At 38.7% G+C, this 19,338-nt stretch overlaps 1 protein-coding gene across 4 annotated transcripts; it reads left to right on the top strand.

Moving 5' to 3' along the window:
* The first annotated feature begins 734 nt into the window (after positions 1-734).
* Positions 735-19,338, top strand: LOC131303263 (S-adenosylmethionine carrier 1, chloroplastic/mitochondrial). Of its 4 annotated transcripts, none has more exons than XM_058330049.1 (13): positions 735-878; positions 1,052-1,130; positions 4,712-4,819; positions 7,302-7,384; positions 8,068-8,144; positions 8,977-9,067; positions 10,645-10,698; positions 10,810-10,905; positions 11,099-11,188; positions 16,596-16,647; positions 18,039-18,100; positions 18,259-18,339; positions 18,958-19,338. In XM_058330049.1, the coding sequence occupies exons 2-13, from the start codon at positions 1,082-1,084 to the stop codon at positions 19,090-19,092; spliced, it is 978 nt and encodes a 325-aa protein (XP_058186032.1). In that variant the 5' UTR covers positions 735-878; positions 1,052-1,081; the 3' UTR covers positions 19,093-19,338. The 4 variants fall into 4 exon arrangements, with proteins under 4 accessions (XP_058186032.1, XP_058186033.1, XP_058186035.1 ...); XM_058330050.1 differs by having other exon boundaries at positions 769-922; XM_058330052.1 differs by having other exon boundaries at positions 803-872.

The raw sequence follows: 19,338 nt of genomic DNA, 5'->3' as shown, positions 1-19,338 counted from the left end.
ATTCAACACTCCTGAAGTATCAAATGCCTACTTGGTACTCTAAGCCATTTACAGTGTGCCAACTTTTGCGGTATGACTATTGTCATTCATTCTTGTTTGATGATTGAGAGATAATGAATAATGAGAACAATTTTGTTCACCTCGCTTTGTTCAACGTCGGCGAAGGTATGCTTATTCCATATCTCACTTTTTTAATCGAAACCGTTGAGTTTTTTCAAATTCTTTTTCTATGATATCTAGACAAAATTCAGGTCAATCGAATATCAAGAAGTGGTTCATCTAGGAGTTTTTTTTTTTTTTTTTTAAATTCTTGACTAAATTATTGAACTTTTAGATCAAACGTTTAACAAATGAATTTAGACAACATGAACAGTTCTGATTATGGATATGAAACATGGAATGAGCATACCCTCACGAAAGTGAACAAAATGAAGGTGAACAAAATTGCTTTCATGATTAACCTACGTAATGTAGGGTGGCGATGTCTTATTGGTGGAGAATACATCTTGATAATGGCGACTGAGATCCCCTATCCAACTTGTCTGTTCCACCCCTCTCGGCAGTTGATCTCGCAAATCAACGGTTGAGATGGACCAAGCATGTTTTGCTTTCCAAAACGACGTCGTTTTGAAAAAAAATGCTCGGTCCATCTCAGTCGTTGATTTGCGAGATCAACGGCCAAAGGGATAAGACAGGCGAATCGGAAAGGGGAGTCGGACAGGGGATCCGAACTCTGATAATGGGCCATGATACTCCGAGTATTCAACAATTGGCCTGATATGGGTAATCGTTCCTAACAAGAACACTCCTCCTCCTCCTCCTCAATTACCCACCACTCCAACCAAACTTCAAACTTGAATTGCAGCACTCCTATACTAGTCTCTCTCTCTCTCTCTCTCTCTCTCTCTCCAAATATATATAGGCATGTAAATATATATCACTCTCTCTCTGTGTACATATCCGCAAATACAATCACAAAATGCATGGGTATTTGCATCTGCTTTTGCGAGTATTTTTCGAATCAATCTTAGATAGTTCGTTGCTTCTGTAGGTTAAATAGAAGTCCTGCTTCGACCTTTAGATGGCCCCTCTTACGCTAGCAGTGGGCTCAAAAAGCTCTTCCATGGCAGGTAACTTACATTAGTTCTTTGACATTTGATGAAAATTGATCCTAAGATAAATACAGATTGGCCCAAAATGCAGGCTTTAAAAACATTCAATTTTGTTTGGAAGTCAATTGTGGATTAAACTTAACCCCAAGGAGTTGGGCTCAAAAGCTGTCACATGCTATCAACTCCTTTGGAGCTAGTACATGTGGAGTTTTGCTCTGGGTTTAATTGGGGCCCCGGCTAGTGGACGGTGGGATTGTTCCCTTGGATTGGTCGATGTGCGCGTATGTTGGTCAGGACACTGAGTTATAAAAAAAATTATGTTATTTTAGTGGTCAAGTATAGGACCATAATGTTATGCAGGTTTGAAATGCCTCCTTTCGTTAATATTTCTTTGGCGGTGAAATATATTTTTTTTGGTGGAGATATGGCATTTCGGTTCAATTCCTGTTAAACGTGAAATATTGGAGAATTTGGATTTGGTACATGGTTGGTAATTGGTATTCTTGCCTATTTTTGGTGGTAATTCTGTTATGTACTGTATCTATCACCTATTTTTGGTGGGTAATACGTCATGGACCTTTTATGTTTTATTCTTACAATACAAAATATTTGACTAGTGTTTTTGTCAGAGTTTGTGAACTTAGGACATCAGTATATAACATCAAATGAAGTTGTTGAACTACTAGTCCTCTAGAACGAACTGAAGTATTTCTTGTTGTTAACAGTTATATATCTTTTATTATCGTGAGATTATGCAGTATATACATGCATACATGTGAAAAACGACTGCTTGTCGGTCATGATCTGAGTAATATACTGGAACTGAAGTATTTCTCATATTTATATGGGTTGTATATCCAGTATTTTGAGTTTCAATGAAAGAGTTGGCTTTTCAGTCATTGCGAGTAATCTTAAAAAAATTGTAATCCAGTGCTTTTATAGTATTGTTCCCAGCCAAGGTGTTTTGGGAGATAACTAAAGGGATAGTGGGACCAGCTCATAAAGGATGGGTGGAATTGTTAAGGCCTAAGGATGTGGGAGGATGGACTCAAGAAGTTAACCTTGTGGATTGCTCGTTGCAAGTTCTTATTTTATCCCTGTTGTGGATTGATCTAATTGCTGTTGGTACATCGGTTTGTCATTTTAGTTATAGAAAGGACCGAAATATAAGAGGAGGAATTCCTTCTTGCTTCATGAGGAGAGGCAATTCTCAGATGGTGTCAGTAGTCCCTGATGTGCACTGGGGTTGTTATCCGCTTTAAAATTCTTGTTTTGTACGCTCATCAGGTTTATGTTATGTGCATTATGGTACCACCACCTCCACTAAGCACTTGACACAGTATGTGGACAACTTTTAGAATAGGGATTGCCGAGTGGTAGGAGTTATAATTTGGAACTGTGAGGCTGATCAGATAATTTAAATTGAACTATGAGTGCACATGCCATATGCTTCTGCCTATTATATCCTCTGGTTGTCATTTGGTGAGCAGGCCATCAAGATTGGTATGGAGCTAACTTTGGTGAAGGGAATTAATGATCGGCTACCTGCTTAAGATTCATTTAGATAGATGAAACTTTTAACAAGAGCTGAAGATGGATAAAACAGACTTTGGTTGGTGGCAGTTCACAGCTGTCTGCACCCCTGCGGCCTTGCATATAGCGAAACAAGTAATGCTGTTTAGCAAGTTGGTATAAAGTAGAGAACTGGATAAAAGTATTCTCATGCAACCAGGGTGTTAAAGGATTGGATAAGAAGGTCCGTTTAGGGAGTAGGGACATGTCTTGGTTCTGATATGACTTTCTTCATCATTCAACTTCCCCCCTTTGCAAGAGGGAAAAAATGGCTGAGTATATTGTGTTTCATCCCCTCTTTAATCTCTTTTGTTGTTTCCACTAACCAAGTACTTAGCTGGGTCTCTGTCTAAGGAAGGGCAAGGAACTTGTTTAAAAAGCACGAGTTCGGGGTCTGGCAGTGGGGTTTGCGATGAATTAGTCGGGGGGTGTGGGGGTGGCTCTATGGTAGTGGCTGTTTAGAGGCTTGGTTTGTTTTCGACGAGAGAGGAGCATTGGTGCAAGAGTGATGCTGTTATGGTGGCGTGATTGCAATGTTAGGTGTTGGTGGTGGCATGTGGTGGAGTTGTTTGGCCATGGAGGTGGAGGATGGGTGGAGCCGTAGGCGGAGCTATGGCAGCCAGGCGGCAGAACATCATATTGAGTTACGGTTGCTGGTGGCGGAACAGCAATTGTGCAATATTGGTATTTACTTGCATGGGGAAGATGGGATATTTGTTGAGAATGTAAAAAGAGGGGAACGGGAGCTTTAGCCGTCTGAGGCTGGTGAAGATAGGCAGCACAGGAAACAGAATATTCAGTTTTGGGGCTCATTGTTTGTGGGGTTTTAAGAATTTGTCTGTTTGGATAAGCTTTTGGGTTCAAGCTTTAGGTATTTAGTTGGTATCTAATCAACTACAATTTTTATTTGGTAATTTTGTCCCCTTATAAAAAATGAGAGGTTTAGGGGTAGGTTGAGTTTTTGCAAGTAGCAGCACTAGAGGAGTCCATATTGGTCTTCCAAGCTCTCTGATGTAGGAGTAGTTCTTTTCCCATTTATTCCGATTTCATGTTTTTATCATTTATGGTAATGAAATTTCCCTTTGCCGATAAAAAAAAAAAAAGGGTTGAAAAAACATTACAGCTAATAGAACGGGGTCTTGAAGCACAAATTAGTCAGTAATACATATCCCATCTAAATTAGTGCAGGTAAATACAAGAGACCACTAAAACTCGTGTAATATTTCAGTGATCCTGTATGACGTCAATGAGCAAATGGTAAAAAAAAAAAACGTCACTGTTTTCTTGGAAAGATGGTGCCATTTTCCTATGTGAAATATTTTGGTGCCTGGTCTATACTACATATCCACGGGGTTTTTGAAGGTGAGGGGTGGCCATGTCCCCTTGCCCCTAGTGTAACCTCGTCTCTGCCACTAACCTGGATTTATTCACGTGTTTCTTCAATACAACCAGAGGGAATGCATATTCTGCTCATGTTAAAGACAGTATCGAATTCATAAATCATTCTAATGTTTCCTTGGTAGGACATCCCATAATTGTGAACTTACAAGGTTATTAGAAAGTTAGACCAGTTATACCACGACAATGTAAGCAAGGTACAACAGAGGCAGGTGCTCTCGAGTCCTAGTTCTTAGAAAGAGTTTATTGTGGATCGAGATAATCCATCAAGCTGGGGCACGTGCTCTGCATGGGGATTACGTGATTCCACCTCCAATTCTTTCTATCATCTAGTGTCAACAAAATCAATGCAGAAATAGTAGTTGGAGCTGCAATTACATTGAGAGGAACTTGTTCTAGGGTTTCTAGTATAAGACGACATGGAGATATACCGTTCTCTAAACTTACGATTCAAGGTTGGGAACATCTTGTAGAGAATTAGCTTAGAGGCCTAGACTCTACTCGATGATTGGAAAATATGCGTCTATTGCAAATCTTATTATACCAGTTTCTACCTGTTGATGCTGCTTGAAGTTTACCCAGTGTTATTATATTGTAATATAATTTAAACAAGTGATCTATTTTCACAGATGCATCTAATGGGAAAGTGCGGAATCTACAGTTTGAAAATAATCGGTTTTTTGCATCGGTCGGCACAGGAGAAGACAAGCCCTTTGATTTTCTACGAATTGTATTGGGTATGCTCAAAGACTACTTCTGAATGTCTTTCAATTGTTACTTTTGAGTTGGGTCTGGGCTGAAACTCGTCATGTATCACGGATTCACGGTATTTAGCTAGACTATAAGTTTAAGCAGGATTTCCAGCTCATACTCCATAAGCTTACATGGATGGTTAAAGACCTGAAAAGTCCTCACTCATATCCTAGTGTTTGATCCACTGATAGGGAACATGTTGTGTTATTAATATAGCAAATATTATCTAGTAGCTTTAATTGCTTTATTAAGGATATATCAATTGATTAGGTTGCTAGGTTATCTTATATTTCTTTGGGGAAATTACAGATACCCCCCTTAAACTACCACCCGGCCATACATTGCCCCCTTAAACTACAAAAACCAACACTTAACCCCCTCCAACTACCATTTGTTGATAACGTGAGGATTCCCGTTAACTGAAGTCATAAATTTACCTTTTTACCCCTTTTCTTTTGCACTAAAATCAACCTCAGCTTTTCGCCTTCTCCCCGCCCAAACCCAATGAAGAGAGAGAGAGAGAGAGAGAGAGAGAGAGAGAGAGAGCGCAACCGACCAACACCAACACCACCACCACCGGCAACCTCCGCCGCCATCAGCTCCTCCCCTGCACCGACATTGACCACAACCAGCTGCAATTTTCACCTCCGCAACCACCGGCGTCTATACACCTGTACTCTCTCTCTCTGCTTATCAGCCATAGCCCTAGAATTTTTTTTAATTTTTTTCGATTTCTCTCTCTTTCAGGTTATGGCTGAACTGAAATCAGGGATTTCACTCTGATTAGGGTTATGTTTCCTTGCTTGCTTGTATTTGAAGTAAGTTGTGGGATTATTGTGGTAATTTAATGCAATTTTGATTTTCAAAGAGACCCACTGAGGATCTTCTTTTAGTACATAGAGATGTACGCAGACATGTAGTAATTGTGAGTGTACCTGGTCGGGAGAGAGGAAAGAGAGATTATTGTGGAGATTTGGAGCGGAGGCGGCCCAATCGCCGTTGATATCAAGCTTCGAGAGGCTATCCGCGAGCGATTCAACTGTGGACGCCATTCGGTTGACACAAATCTAACACCAGACTGGACCATGGTATTTGAGTTGTTTTGAGGAAGTGCCAGCAGAGGCAGAGTTGTACAAAAACAGGGGGGAGAGAGAGAGAGAGAGAGAGAGAGAGAGAGAGAGAGAGATAAAAGGGGAGTTGAGCCATGGAGTTGAGGGCAAATTAGTCTAGCACCTTATTTCCGTACAAATAACAGATCGCAAACGGAGTCAGTCGCATTATCTGCAAACGGTAGTTGGAGGGGGTTAAGTGTTGGTTTTTGTAGTTAAAGAGGGCAATATGTGGCCGGGTGGTAGTTCAAGGGGGGTATCTGTAATTTCCCCTATTTCTTTTGTAGCTATCATTTGGAAGAGCCTATTTAAAGGACTCTTCATGTATTGTTTTGACGTGGGATTGATTTCTTTTGAGTATTGGTGTGGACGCCTTTTCTTCACTCTTATCTGGATTTCTAGGGTTCTTTAGGTGCGGATTCCGTAGGCTTTATATTTCTTTATTTATCGTCCTGTACCATCCTCCCTTCCTGAAGATGATGAGATGATTGTGTTGTGAATGTAACATCCAAGATTTTCCCATTCCTATAAATAGTAACAAAACAAAATAAAGGGAGAATCAGATTATATATGTTGGAAGAGAAATTACTATTTCTATCCTTAGACACGACAGCTCATTAAAGATTGAACTGCATTTGGGTTTCTATTGAAATAACATCACAAACAAGCTTCTTCTTGTTCAGGATGAGCATGTCCTGGATTCCGCTTAATTTGAAGTTTCATGTATTTTTCTCAACAAGGAAAACAGTGCATTAATAACCTTTCGGAGTATTCTACTGCATTGAGAATAAAAGCATGTTCCCAGGAGCGAGCTTTAATGAAGTAAAAGGAAATTTTTTGTTTTACAAACTAGATCTAAGTAGACTTACAACTTAGGGTACATGGAACAGAAACACTACTTAAGTGAAAAATAGTTTCTTTTGGTTGCTTGAAGGACAGATTGAGGATATGCCAAAGCAGCAATACAGGTTTTAATTGCTGGTGATTCTCGTCTTCCATACATAAAGCTTTATTTGAGCAATTAGGACATTGGCCTGGGATGGTTGTGATGTCTTGAAAGACCAAGTTGAAGCATCGTCCCACATAGGAAATGAGAAATCAGTCACCATAGTTACAGGTTTTGGTGCCTTTCAATTAAAAAGAGGTATATATGTTGGACCATAAGTTGATATAAACACAATCTTTGGCTTCTTTTAAATAATGCTAGAAGGTTAAAAGTTTCCCTCCTGGTTTATGCAAAGGCGAAACTAATACTTTTTCGTTAGTACTTTTTAGTTGTTAGATGTGTTGATGCAAGGGTGGACAGAGAAATCACTCTGCACTTTTCTAAGTCTCTAATATCTGGTGAATCTTGCAGAGGGTGTTATAGCAGGAGGGATGGCTGGAGTTGTTGTTGAAACAGCTTTATACCCAATAGACACAATAAAGACGCGAATTCAGGCAGGTGAACTACAGGGTTGAATTTATTGTGATTGAAGTGAAGATAGAGGACTTTGGCATGTAATGTTATCAACCCCTACCAGTCACAGTTGATGTTTAGGTGCAATGTCTTGGCTTGACATATAGATGAACCGAGTGTTGTTAATATCACCAACTTTATCTCTACCGCATTTATTTGAGTGCCTTTGGTTGCGATTCGCTGATTCAAGTAGTGTAATAATAATTATTCTACAAGATCAAGGACGAGACGTACACGTCCAGTAATGAATCTGGTTTGATGCCTTACATAGATGTTTTTCATGGCTTATTTGATGTATATTCTTGTACCCTCATGATAGTACTGGGCAGATTGGGAAATCTTGGTGAGCTTCTTCAACTAATGAATAGAGAATCGGCTTTAAAACTGGACGCTAATCAGGGCAGACGAGGACGTGAAATTCACTGGTCCAGTTTGCTTTTGCTATTTGTAATCTTCCCCAAGGATTGTCCTTTAATTACTCTTTTTAGTTTGACATACCTTCTTATCAATTCCTTGACATTCCTGTTGAGGACTTAAACTAGGCAGAAATTGTTTGTCTTCCCTTTAGCAGAAGTGCACAGAACCATTTACACCTTTTATTATTACATAGTGAGTTTTTATAAAACTTTAGTTGATTAATTTTACCATTTAATTCTTACTCTAGGCTGCTCAAGGTGGTGGGAAAATAATTTGGAAGGGACTTTATTCTGGACTGGCTGGAAATATTGCTGGTGTCCTACCGTAAGTACATGTTGAACTGGATTATATCCACTGTCTTCCAGGCCAAGTTTCTCATGTTAACATGGAGTTAATAAATGTCGTTGTTCTGAAAATCGCGAAGTAGTCGAAGTAAGTAGTATCAAATAACTAGTCGAATACATAGTTTGATGTTCAAAGTTCAAAACCAAATGAAATTAAGTTCTTAACACTTTTATGTAGATATTTAGGACTTTGATATGTATTATGTATATCTCGTTTTCATTTTGTTAAAATATCTCTGAACACCCTATACTCTTTACTATTACGCATTAAACCTCAAAATACTTTTAAAAACCACTAAATACACCTTGCCTCGTAATTGGCAGGCCTAGCCAATTAATCGACGACTAATTGCATTGACCCTAAAATCTAGACATAGGGGGTCCACCTAGCACCTAGGTGGCTAGGCTGATTTTTATAACACTGCTAAAGTTACATAAGCACTACCTTATGTCAGTAATACACAGGTCCCGGTGCAACAATGTTTTTATACTTCATAGTCTGACGCGTTTGCTTTCCAATGAGTTTCATTTGAATCATTGTTCACTCTCTTAAAGTTGTGCTCCATGAATAATATTATCATCCTTCAGTAGAGATTTTGACTTTCAGTATCTGCTACGATAGGATTATGAGGTTGGAATTGGTTCCAAATTTTCATAATACCAAGAATACCTTTTAGCATTTGAATCAGCCAATAAAAAGAAGTGTTCTAAAGATTAAGAGACCTTTAATGATGTTGCACTGCTATTAATGGAGACACTACATGTATTTTGAATGCATGTCAAATCTTTTGACTTATTTCTTGGATTCTCAGGGCTTCTGCATTATTTGTTGGAGTTTATGAACCAGCAAAGCAAAAATTGTTGCAGATTTTTCCTGAAAATCTTAGTGCTGTTGCTCATCTTGTAAGAATATGTTTCTCTTCTCCTTCTTTTCGTGCTCAGACTATTCGCCGTGGATGATATGATACTAATGTCTTGGTTATGGCATGCTGGTGTGGGTGATGTCAAATGTCGTTTTAGCTTCATCATTAGAGTGTGAAGGTTAAGACCACAGGATTTTAGCTGTTGCTACAAGAGTATAATCTCTTGCAGTATATGTATGACAAATTGATTATACCATGTCTGATTTGCTTCCACCTATGGTCCACAACTTCTATGTGTATCTGGCACATAAGAAGATTTGAAACGCCTCTGAACTTGTCCGATGCTGCTTGTCGGTTTATTTAATCTTGCTTTTCCTGCAATGTCGCTTTACAACGGATTTGCCTCCATGTGGCAACTTGAAAAGGATACAGGGATTGAGACGACATCATGCTCACATGATAAAGTCTTAATGTGACTTTCTTTCAAAAGTAGGCTGTGGATTTGGAGGGTATGCAACAGATAAAATAAATGGATGAATAGAGTTATGTGAATGGCCATTTTTATGAGTTACTAATAAATACACTCCTCTTTTAAGTGTTTACTATGAAAAGTTGTGTAATTTTCAGATATAAAAATAAAGTACTTCCGTGCATAATTTTCAAAATATTTTTCCGCCAATTTCAAGAACTAATAAGATCTTTAATTTTGTGCAAAGAAATTGTAAAAATTATGCATGGAAATACTTTATTTTCTATTTGGAAATTGCATGACTTTTCATAGTGAACACTTAAAATGGGACGGAGGTACTATTTTAATAGAAATAGGAAAAGTCGTGAGCAAACTAGAGTTATTATTTTTATATAATGTCTAGAATAGATCCAACACAATTTACCTTCATATTATCGTTCCTAGTTTTTTTCATTTTATTCCAAGAAAGTCCTGTTACGCTGTCTTAAACTTCTCTCTCATAGTGTACAAGAAGGGACACAATTCGTCAACCAAGGGATGTCTACATGTGGGGGGCTGTATTTGGGATATATTTGCTACCTTACTAAATTAAGCAAGAAAATGGTGCGAAAGTCTGGATAGACTTTCCAGTCATAAGTATTGGGCGGGTATCTTGGGAATGGAGTTCTAGTGTTGGTGTGCAATATTGACCCAAAAGTCTGTTGGGAATGATTAGACACTCCTCTGGGCTGCAAGACTTGTTCTTCTGTCTTAAGTTGCTATCCTCATTGACTTTTCTATTGAATCTTTCAGAATTCAGAGTAGTGTTTCTAATTTTGCAACGCAAAATTTTGCTCGATTGTTCTTGGATTCTAACTATTTTGTTTATAACCATCTTGTGTAGCATAGACATTTGAGACCAGGGAGATTACCCTGCGTGTAGTTTAAACTTTTTTTTTTTCTGTAAAATAATAAGAAAGAAACAAAAAGTAAGAAAATTGATGTTTGCACTACTGAAAGGACATTGACGTTCCCAATAAGGGTATTGACAAAGTGACTATGGTGCATGAATTTACCATCAACTATCTTTCTTGCTTTGGAAGTAATATTCCTTGTCCACATGATGGGCTTGCTTTATCTTCATTCTTAGGATGTCAAATTTCATGTAGACTGCAGGTGCTATAGGAGGGGTTGCTGCTTCTCTTATTCGTGTTCCAACGGAGGTACCTAACTTTTTGCATTTCATGTTCTCAATCTGCCTCACCAAGCCTTCTTTGTATAGTTATTTGCCTCTTCTTCCATTGATGTTTTTGTTCTGTTCCGACAATTTGTAGGTTGTTAAGCAACGGATGCAAACCAGGCAATTTGCTTCGGCTCCGGATGCTGTTCGTCTTATTCTTTCCAGGGAGGGCTTTAAAGGTCTCTATGCGGTATGGAAGTTTTTTTCCACTCACCTTCTATGTGATAACATTCAGGCTTCATGGAATTTTAGTTTCCAGTTTCCAATTTTTGCTTCTTCCTCTTGGCACATTTTTTTTGTATCCTGTGTATCATGAAGTAAATAATTTTTGTATATGGTACCTGACCATCTTTGTATTTAATAATGTTTTCTTTATGCTGTAGGGATACGGATCATTTCTACTGCGTGATTTGCCATTTGACGCCATCCAATTCTGTGTTTATGAACAGCTTCGGATAGGTTATAAGCTGGCGGTAGAGTATTAATTCTATCTTGTTTCTTTTTTCCTTGTCATTGGTTGGTGCTTAGCTCAGTGAACTATGGTTTCTTGACTTGTTCTGCGTTTTCCTAGCCGTGCAGGCAATGACCAATATACATGGGGCACGTGGGGTCACGTGCCCCTACTCAAAACTAAAAAAATTCTATTAGTACTCGTGTATTTAGGATAATTGTCTCAGTGTCCGACTACATTTAGCATACACAGTTGTATACATCTCGCTAATAAAAATACATGATTAACTATATTTCCGCTTTCGTTGTATGGTTAATTCATAATCATTGTTTTACAAAGTGTTTGTCTATTTGTAGAATTTATTTTTCCATGTTTTCTTTACGTTTAGCCGTCATGGAGAAATACTTTAAAAGAAAGCCATCAATAAAACCATCTATGTCATTCTAAAGCTTGTCGATGTCAGTGTAAAATGTACTCTAAAAAATTTTGCTCCAAGGTTTTGTGCTCATTTTAAGATCCTTTTATAAAAAGTATCCATTCTAAACTTTTGTAGGTAGTAGTGCATGTCCTAATTTAGTATGATCTTAGTGTGATTGACTAGGAAGATAAATATATACGATTTTGACAAATGAAGTGCCCACACTGGGCTAGATTTCTGGGTCCATCCATGTTTGCAGGAAAGAATGTCATTCAGAACCTCGTTCATGGTTGTGTTGGATTCAACAAAGTTTTTGTTTTGCTGTGTTTTTTAACTCGGGAGCCACACATGTTATCAACACTTGTATGATTCCAAATAATGCTTAGGAAGGTTTACAAAATAGTTAACAAGTATAATGACAAAATCGTAATACAACCTCAAAGGGTTTTCAGGGTGTGGAAGGTCCTTTGGGTAAACCAGGTAGGATCATTTTTCTCTTCTTTACCTGAGGTTAAAAATAAAGAATCGATAAAGGTCGACATGTGTACTCAAAGCTAAGAAAGAAAAGGTTTAAAGGGTTTGTTCGAGATGGGGTTCGCTCCACTTTTGTGAGAGAAAATGCAAGAAATGTCAGATTCTAGTTTTAGCTATGAGGACAAATAAGTTAATGACAAAAGGTACCTAAATTAAGGAAGAGAGAGGATAGATGGTTTAACCATGTCTTCTTTCTCTTCTCTCCAATTTCCTTTCCTCCATTTTTCAAAATTCTTTGAAGGAATTGGGATTTTTTTATTTGTTCTTAAACCATATTTTTAGCCAAAAGAAGCACATAAACTGTTATGTATGTTTTTGTTATTTATTTGTTAGCCAGGGGTATATTTGTACTTGTATCACTCTTGCATGAGAACGAACAGGGGTATATTTGTACAATAACCCTTGGTAGATATTGGTTTTTTGTTTTGATAAGCAAACCCTTAGTAGATATTGTTGATAGGATAAAACAACTCATTATTTCGGAGTGTTTTGTAAGTTCCGATGTGTTAGGGTACGTTTCATTGAGAACACTAAAAATTTTGGTCTCTGCTAGTGTTTCGAGGTTTCTTATGAGATGGAAAAGGTTTGGCTGTTTTCATGAAAAGGGAATGAAACTTCAGTCCCTAGTTTCACAGATACCAGACCAAACCAAACCGAGCCTTACGTCCCAATCACTTGGGGTCGGCTACATGAATCCGTTTCCTCCATTAAGCTCTGTCAAGGGCCACTTGTTCACACAGACCCATTATACTCATATTTTTGCGCACTACAGCATCTAATGTCAATTTAGGTCTACCCCCTCCCCGTAACATTGCTGCCTAGAGCTATCCTATCCGCTCTCTTAACTACTGCATCTTCTGGTCTACAGTAGATATGCCCAAACCGCCTTAGCCTATTTTCCCTCAACTTCTCCTCTATAGGTGCTACACCTACCATCTCACGAACTGTTTCATTTCTAATCTTGTCTCGTCTAGTCTTACCACACATCCACCTCAACATTCTCATTTCCGCTACACTCATCTTGCTCTCATGTTGTTTCTTAATAGGCCAACATTTTGTCCCATAAAAGCATCGCTGGTCTTATGGCAGTTCCATAGAATTTTGCCTTAAATTTTGTGGGTACCCTCTTGTCACATAGTACACTAGTAGCGCTTCTCCACTTGAGCCACCCCACTTGGATCCTATGGGTCACATCATCAACAATCTCTCCATCTCTACTAATAATTGAGCCTAAATACCTAAAATGATCACTCTTTGGTGTCTCCTGGTCTTGGATCATCCCTCTTTCTTCAGGCGCACTACTGGTACCACCAAGCTTGCACACCATATACTCAGTTTTATTCCTACTTATCCGAAAACCCTTTGACTCTTATGCTTCCCTCCAAATTTCTAGTTTCATATTAACACCTCTAGCGGTTTCATCTACGAGGACAATGTCATCTGCAAACATCAGACACCATGGAATATCCTCTTGAAATTGTCTAGTCAATTCATCCATAACTAAGGCAAAGAGGTATGGGCTCAGGGTTGACCCTTGATGCAATCCTATGGTGATTGGAAATTCACTTGTTTCCCCTACTGGTGATCTAATGGTAGTGACGACACCTTCATACATGTCTCTAATCACCTCAATATACCCTTTGGCCAGTCCTTTTCTCTCCAGAACCCACCATATGATGTCCCTAAGCACCCTATCATAAGCCTTTTCTAAGTCTATGAAAACCATATGGAGATCCTTCTTCTTTGCTCTGTATTTTTCTACCAATCTCCTTAATAGGTAGATAGCTTTCATGGTTGATCTTCTTGGCATGAACCCAAACTGTTTCTCTGACACCGTAGTCACCATCCTCAAGCGATACTCAATAACTCTTTCCCACAACTTCATCGTATGACTCATCAATTTAATACCTTTATAGTTGTTGCAGCTTTGAATAACCCATTTATTCTTATAGATAGGTACTAGGGTGCTCCTTCTCCATTCTTTGGGCATATTCCTAGTCATAATAATCTTGTTGAACAACTTCGTCACTAAGTCACCCCCAAGTCACCTAGACTTTTTCACACTTCAATAGGGATACCATCTGGTCCTAGGGCCTTATCCGGTTTCATCATTTTCAAAGCTTTAACCACTTCGAACTTTTGTATTCTTCGATAAAACTCATATTCTATGTTCTCGCCAAGTACATGCATTTCCTCCCCACCAAAGCCTTCTTCATGTTTCTCGTTTAACAACTTATCGAAATATGACTTCCATCTATCCTTGATCGCCTCGTCTTTCACCAACACCAATGAATCAATACCTTTTATACACTTAACTTGAGAAACGTCTCTAGCTTTCCTTTCCTTTCTCGTAGCTTAGCAAGTTTATAAATAATCTTTTCTCCATCTTTACTATCGAGTTTAGCATAAAAGTTCTCATAGGCTTTCAACTTAGCATCCCTAACGGCTTTCGTAGCTTCCTTGCTAACTTGTTTATAACCTTGAAAATTTTCCACATTCCGGTCCTTTTGCCACTTTTTAAAGCACTCCTTCTTTGTTTTTACCATGATTTGAACATCGCTATTCCACCACCATGTCTCCTTAGAAATTAGACATTTTCCCTTCGACTCGCCAAGAACTTCTTTCAATATTCTTTTAATACCGTCAGCTATCGTATTCCACATATTGTCACTATCATCTTCCACTCCCCACCGTACTTCTTGAGACATTCTTTCATTGAATACCTCTAGTTTCTCCCCTCTTAGGCCCCACCATTTAGTCCATGGGCATCTAGTTTCCTTTCTTCTTCTATTATTCCCCTTGAGACAAATATCTAACACCAAAAGTCTATGTTGTGCTATTAGACACTCTCCAGGAATAACCTTACAATCCTTACATGTCAAGCGGTCTGCACCCCTAGCAAGAAAATAGTCGATTTGGCTTCTATTGGCTCCACTCTTAAAGGTAATTAAATGCTCCTCTAGCTTCCTATAGAGAGTATTTCCAACTATAAGGTCAAAAGCTACCGCAAAATCTAAAATCCTCCTACCACCTTCGTTAAGGTCACCAAATCCAAAACCACCATGCACCTTCTCATACTCTTGCTTATGCACTCCCACATGACCATTGAAATCGCCTCCTATAAATAGCTTCTCCCCAAAAGGTATCCCTTGAACCACATCATCCATTTGCTCCCAGAATTGCTCTTTAATAAGATCATCCAAGCCTACTTGGGGTGCGTAAGCACTAATAATATTAACTATACTCTCTCTGATCACAAGCTTAACTGAAATAATCCGATCTTCTTTTCTCGTTATTGTAACTACCGAATCTTTCAGGTGTTTATCTACTACGATACCTACCTCATTTCTATGTCTATCCTTACTCGTATAGTAAAGCTTATAACCTGTGTCCTCTATCTCCCTAGCTTTCTCTCCTACCCACTTAGTCTCCTGAAGGCAAGCTATACTAATCCTCCTCCTAAGCATGGTGTCAACTAGCTCCCTAGTCTTACCCATTAATGTCCCTATATTCCAAGTTGCTAAATGAATCCTATAGTCCTAGGCTAGCTTCTTTACCCGCGCTCGTCCAGGCACGCGCGAGAACCCTTGCTTGCTCATTTTTCGAAGCACCCGAAGGCAGGCACAACGCGTCACTTAAAGGGAACGCCCTAGCATGTCTCGTAATCATATTTGGATTTGTGTCATAAAGATCTGACGGGTTTTTTTTACTTGCTGGCTGTTAGCTACCTAACGCACAACTCTCCTCCTTTATCCGGGTTTGGGACCGGCTGAGAAATAAAGATAAAACTCTAATCACGAACCAGGTGGAGTTCCCTAGTTTCACAGATATTCAAATTTTCTTCCTAAGTTTCATAGGGGCAAGTTCCTAACTGAGCTTAATAAAGCACTGTTCTGTTGCAAACTGGCCACCAGCAAACTTGAATTTTGTCCCATGGGGATTTTGATTTTGACTAGAACAAGAATATGCTAATTACTATGTTGGTAGAAGGAAATACAATTAGTGAAGAAGGTGAAAACTTAAAATAGGAGTCTCGAAACAAGTTGAATTATTGCAGACTTTATCTACTGAGTTGCACCTTTTATTTCTAGATTCTGATTTCTTGTATTCGTGACATTGCTGCATCATGACTTACTAAGATGTAGTCATTTTTAGCATGTCAAATTTCAAATTTTTAGGAACTCAGGCAGTGATGAATACCCACTTGGTTCTCCTTCCCAGTTCTTATGATTGTCGTGTCCACAATTTCTGGTACTTTATTCTAATGCTTTTGAACATCCAAGTGCAAGTGCAAATGACTATCAAATTGTTCACAATATTAGTACTATTGTTATATTGATTATATGTGATGAGTTGCTGAAGTGAAATGCCGATCTCTTATTAGAGTAGAAACCCGCTCTTCTGTGAAGACAGTGTACTCCAACTGATGAAACTATGCACGGTTAGTAATTTTTGTCTTCTTTCACACATCTTCCAGGCAAAGAGAGAACTGAGTGATCCAGAGAATGCTATCATTGGTGCTTTTTCCGGTAAAACTCTACACACCAATTTCTGTTTTGCATTGCATTCATCTTGGCATGTGTGATTCATATTGTACAACAACAGAACCCATGTAGTCCCCAATCAGTGGGGGTATGGGCGGGGGAAGATTGGAGACAGACCTAACCTTTGGCAATATGCACAAAGTGGCTGCTCTCAAAATACCACTGAACTCATATTGTACAACTTCAGGAAATATTTACATGGTTTTACATCGTTTTATCCTACAAAATTATGCCATTCCCCTGTGCCTACCACCCCTCCTCTTTCCAAGACACACCATTTTTTATATTGTAACTACCGATGCATCTCACCTTTTTGGCGCCTTTTGAGATTAAACTTGGTTGCAGGATTAATCGTAAGCTACCATTTTTTATGTGACATTCAACTTGTGAAAGGAAGATGGAAACATAAAGAAACAAAAGAACACAGAAATAAGGATAAAAGGTTAATTTTGCAGGCATATTATTGCAAAATGCATGCGAGACAGGACATTGCCCTGCATGAAACTTTGACAGAGGCTATACTTTAAGGCTGATTGTGATTTTGACGGGGCGTAGTAATACAAGACCTGTCCTTTACCAGTAAAGAATACCCCGTGAGGAATGAGGCAATATATTGCATTACTTCAGGGTTGCTTTTGTTGCTGATGTTGCAAAATAAACACACACAGCATCAGTAAGTGTGATGTCTAATTTCGGGAAATTTCTGGTGGCATAAGGTTTGGACTTGAGTTGATATACTAAAGAATTCAGAAGGTTTCGTTTGTGGATTTTGATAACAAATGATTGCGAACATCATGCCTTTGTTATTCATTTGGTTAGTAAGTTGCTTGCATTTGCAACGAAATAGTCTCGGGGGGTTTACATACTGTGAATATTGCATTAGGCATATCTAGCTGTGTCAGAATCTTGAAGTCACGAACAAGTAATTATTTTATCTGTACCTATAGAATAACAATACGTGATAAAGCCATAAAGGTACAGTAGAAGAGCCTGGTAAACTTCTCACATGCGGCATGCCCCTTTGCCGGGTTGGAGTCAAAGTAAAAACCATGACGAGGTGATATAAACCCTTTAAATTATTTAAAGCTACTAATGTACTTAAAAAGAAGCGAAGCCAATTCTGAAAAAGTGTATCAGGACACAATTGTTTTGAACATATTCCACAGCACTTGTCATTCCCTCGTTACAGTATTCCGACATAAAGGGGTTGTAAACTTATAATTCTCTTTTTATTTATCTGTTTTGATGTGATGTACTGTTATAAGATAGTAGTATTTATTTCTCTAATTACTCCTGTGCAGTGATGCACGAAATTTGAAATCTTCATGTACTTGACTAGGAATAATTTTGTTAGCTTGTTTGGGGGTCCTTTGTAGGTGCACTAACAGGGGCTATAACTACACCCCTCGATGTTATTAAGACTAGGTTGATGATTCAGGTATGTCCAAACAGACTCACTCGCCTCCTACTGTTCTGTGTCATCTTCATGTGTGTTTGTGAAAAGAGAATGTTCAGAGCATGTATGCCTCAATGTGTCTGGGTCTGTCACCAAATAGAATATAAAATGTTTTATATGGTCATCATTTTCATATGCAGGGATCAGCAAACCAGTACAAAGGGATCTTTGATTGTGTTCAAACTATTGTCAAAGAAGAAGGACCTCCTGCTCTGTTGAAGGTATGAGTTCCTTACAAGTCCTTTTATACATTGCAAACAAAATATCGAGTTGGTTTTCTCTCCCCTTTATCATCCTTGTCTTCCTATATTTTATTGAACTCTCTTCTCCTTGGATGAGAGGAGAGAGGGAGATTATCTACTGCAATAAGAAGAAAAACTAAAAGTAGCAAATCATTGAACGGGTGGAAAGACTAGATATTATTAAAAACGCAAGGTCAGTAACATGGCCTTCACCTAAACTGGTGGTCGTGAAGTGTAAAATTGGAGGGGCACGAACTTCCTATCCATAGATGTCTGGAAATTTTTCATCACCTCATTGAAGCATGCACTTGTACATGCTTAGTGTATTGTAGTATTGCCTCGAGTAGTTGTATTTACCGTCATTTGCAGAGGACTACTACATCGAATTCATAAGTATCAAATAAAGCTTCATACTATTGTGACTATGTCTCTTGTCATCATCATTTTGGAACTGCATTTCGCAAATTCATTTTTTTTGTTTCGGTTTCACACCTCCCCTCTCCCCCCAACCCCCCCCCCCCCCCCCCCCCCCCCCCCCCCCCCCCCCCAACATTGTCGTGTTGAAGCAAGTTAATGGAATTTCAAAATTTTCGTTAGGGCATTGGACCAAGAGTGCTGTGGATAGGCATCGGCGGGTCAATATTCTTCGGTGTCCTTGAGAGCACAAAGCGATATCTTTCCAAGAGGCGACCCGAGCAGCATCAGCAAGGAGACTCCCCAAAGCAGGATTAAAAATTAGCTGAATTACAGGGGCTTATGCGCTTAGATTATACATGTTTCATTAACATTGTTTTCTCTTAGTTATTTTAATTTATCCAGGGCCAGCTTTATATGATAAGTTTTCCATTGATGCTACCTCAAATGTCCATGAAAATCAATGCCGGGGAATTGTAGGAAATTGTCAGTACCCTTGGAATGGTTCAACTTTCTGCTTTCGTTTTCTATTTGAGAATAGTTCAATTTTCTTGCTTTGAATCA

Source organism: Rhododendron vialii, chromosome 10a (genome assembly GCF_030253575.1).
Source record: "Rhododendron vialii isolate Sample 1 chromosome 10a, ASM3025357v1".
Taxonomy (NCBI): domain Eukaryota; kingdom Viridiplantae; phylum Streptophyta; class Magnoliopsida; order Ericales; family Ericaceae; genus Rhododendron; species Rhododendron vialii.
This window is presented reverse-complemented; position numbering and strand designations above follow the sequence as displayed.

Bases quoted from the DNA above. Each gene is read 5' to 3' on its own strand.
- LOC131303263 (XM_058330049.1), top strand. From the start codon at position 1,082: ATGGCCCCTCTTACGCTAGCAGTGGGCTCAAAAAGCTCTTCCATGGCA. The intron at 4,820-7,301 runs GTATGCTCAAAG...TGAATCTTGCAG, and splicing joins TTTTCTACGAATTGTATTGG to AGGGTGTTATAGCAGGAGGG. The intron at 7,385-8,067 runs GCAGGTGAACTA...TTCTTACTCTAG, and splicing joins CAATAAAGACGCGAATTCAG to GCTGCTCAAGGTGGTGGGAA.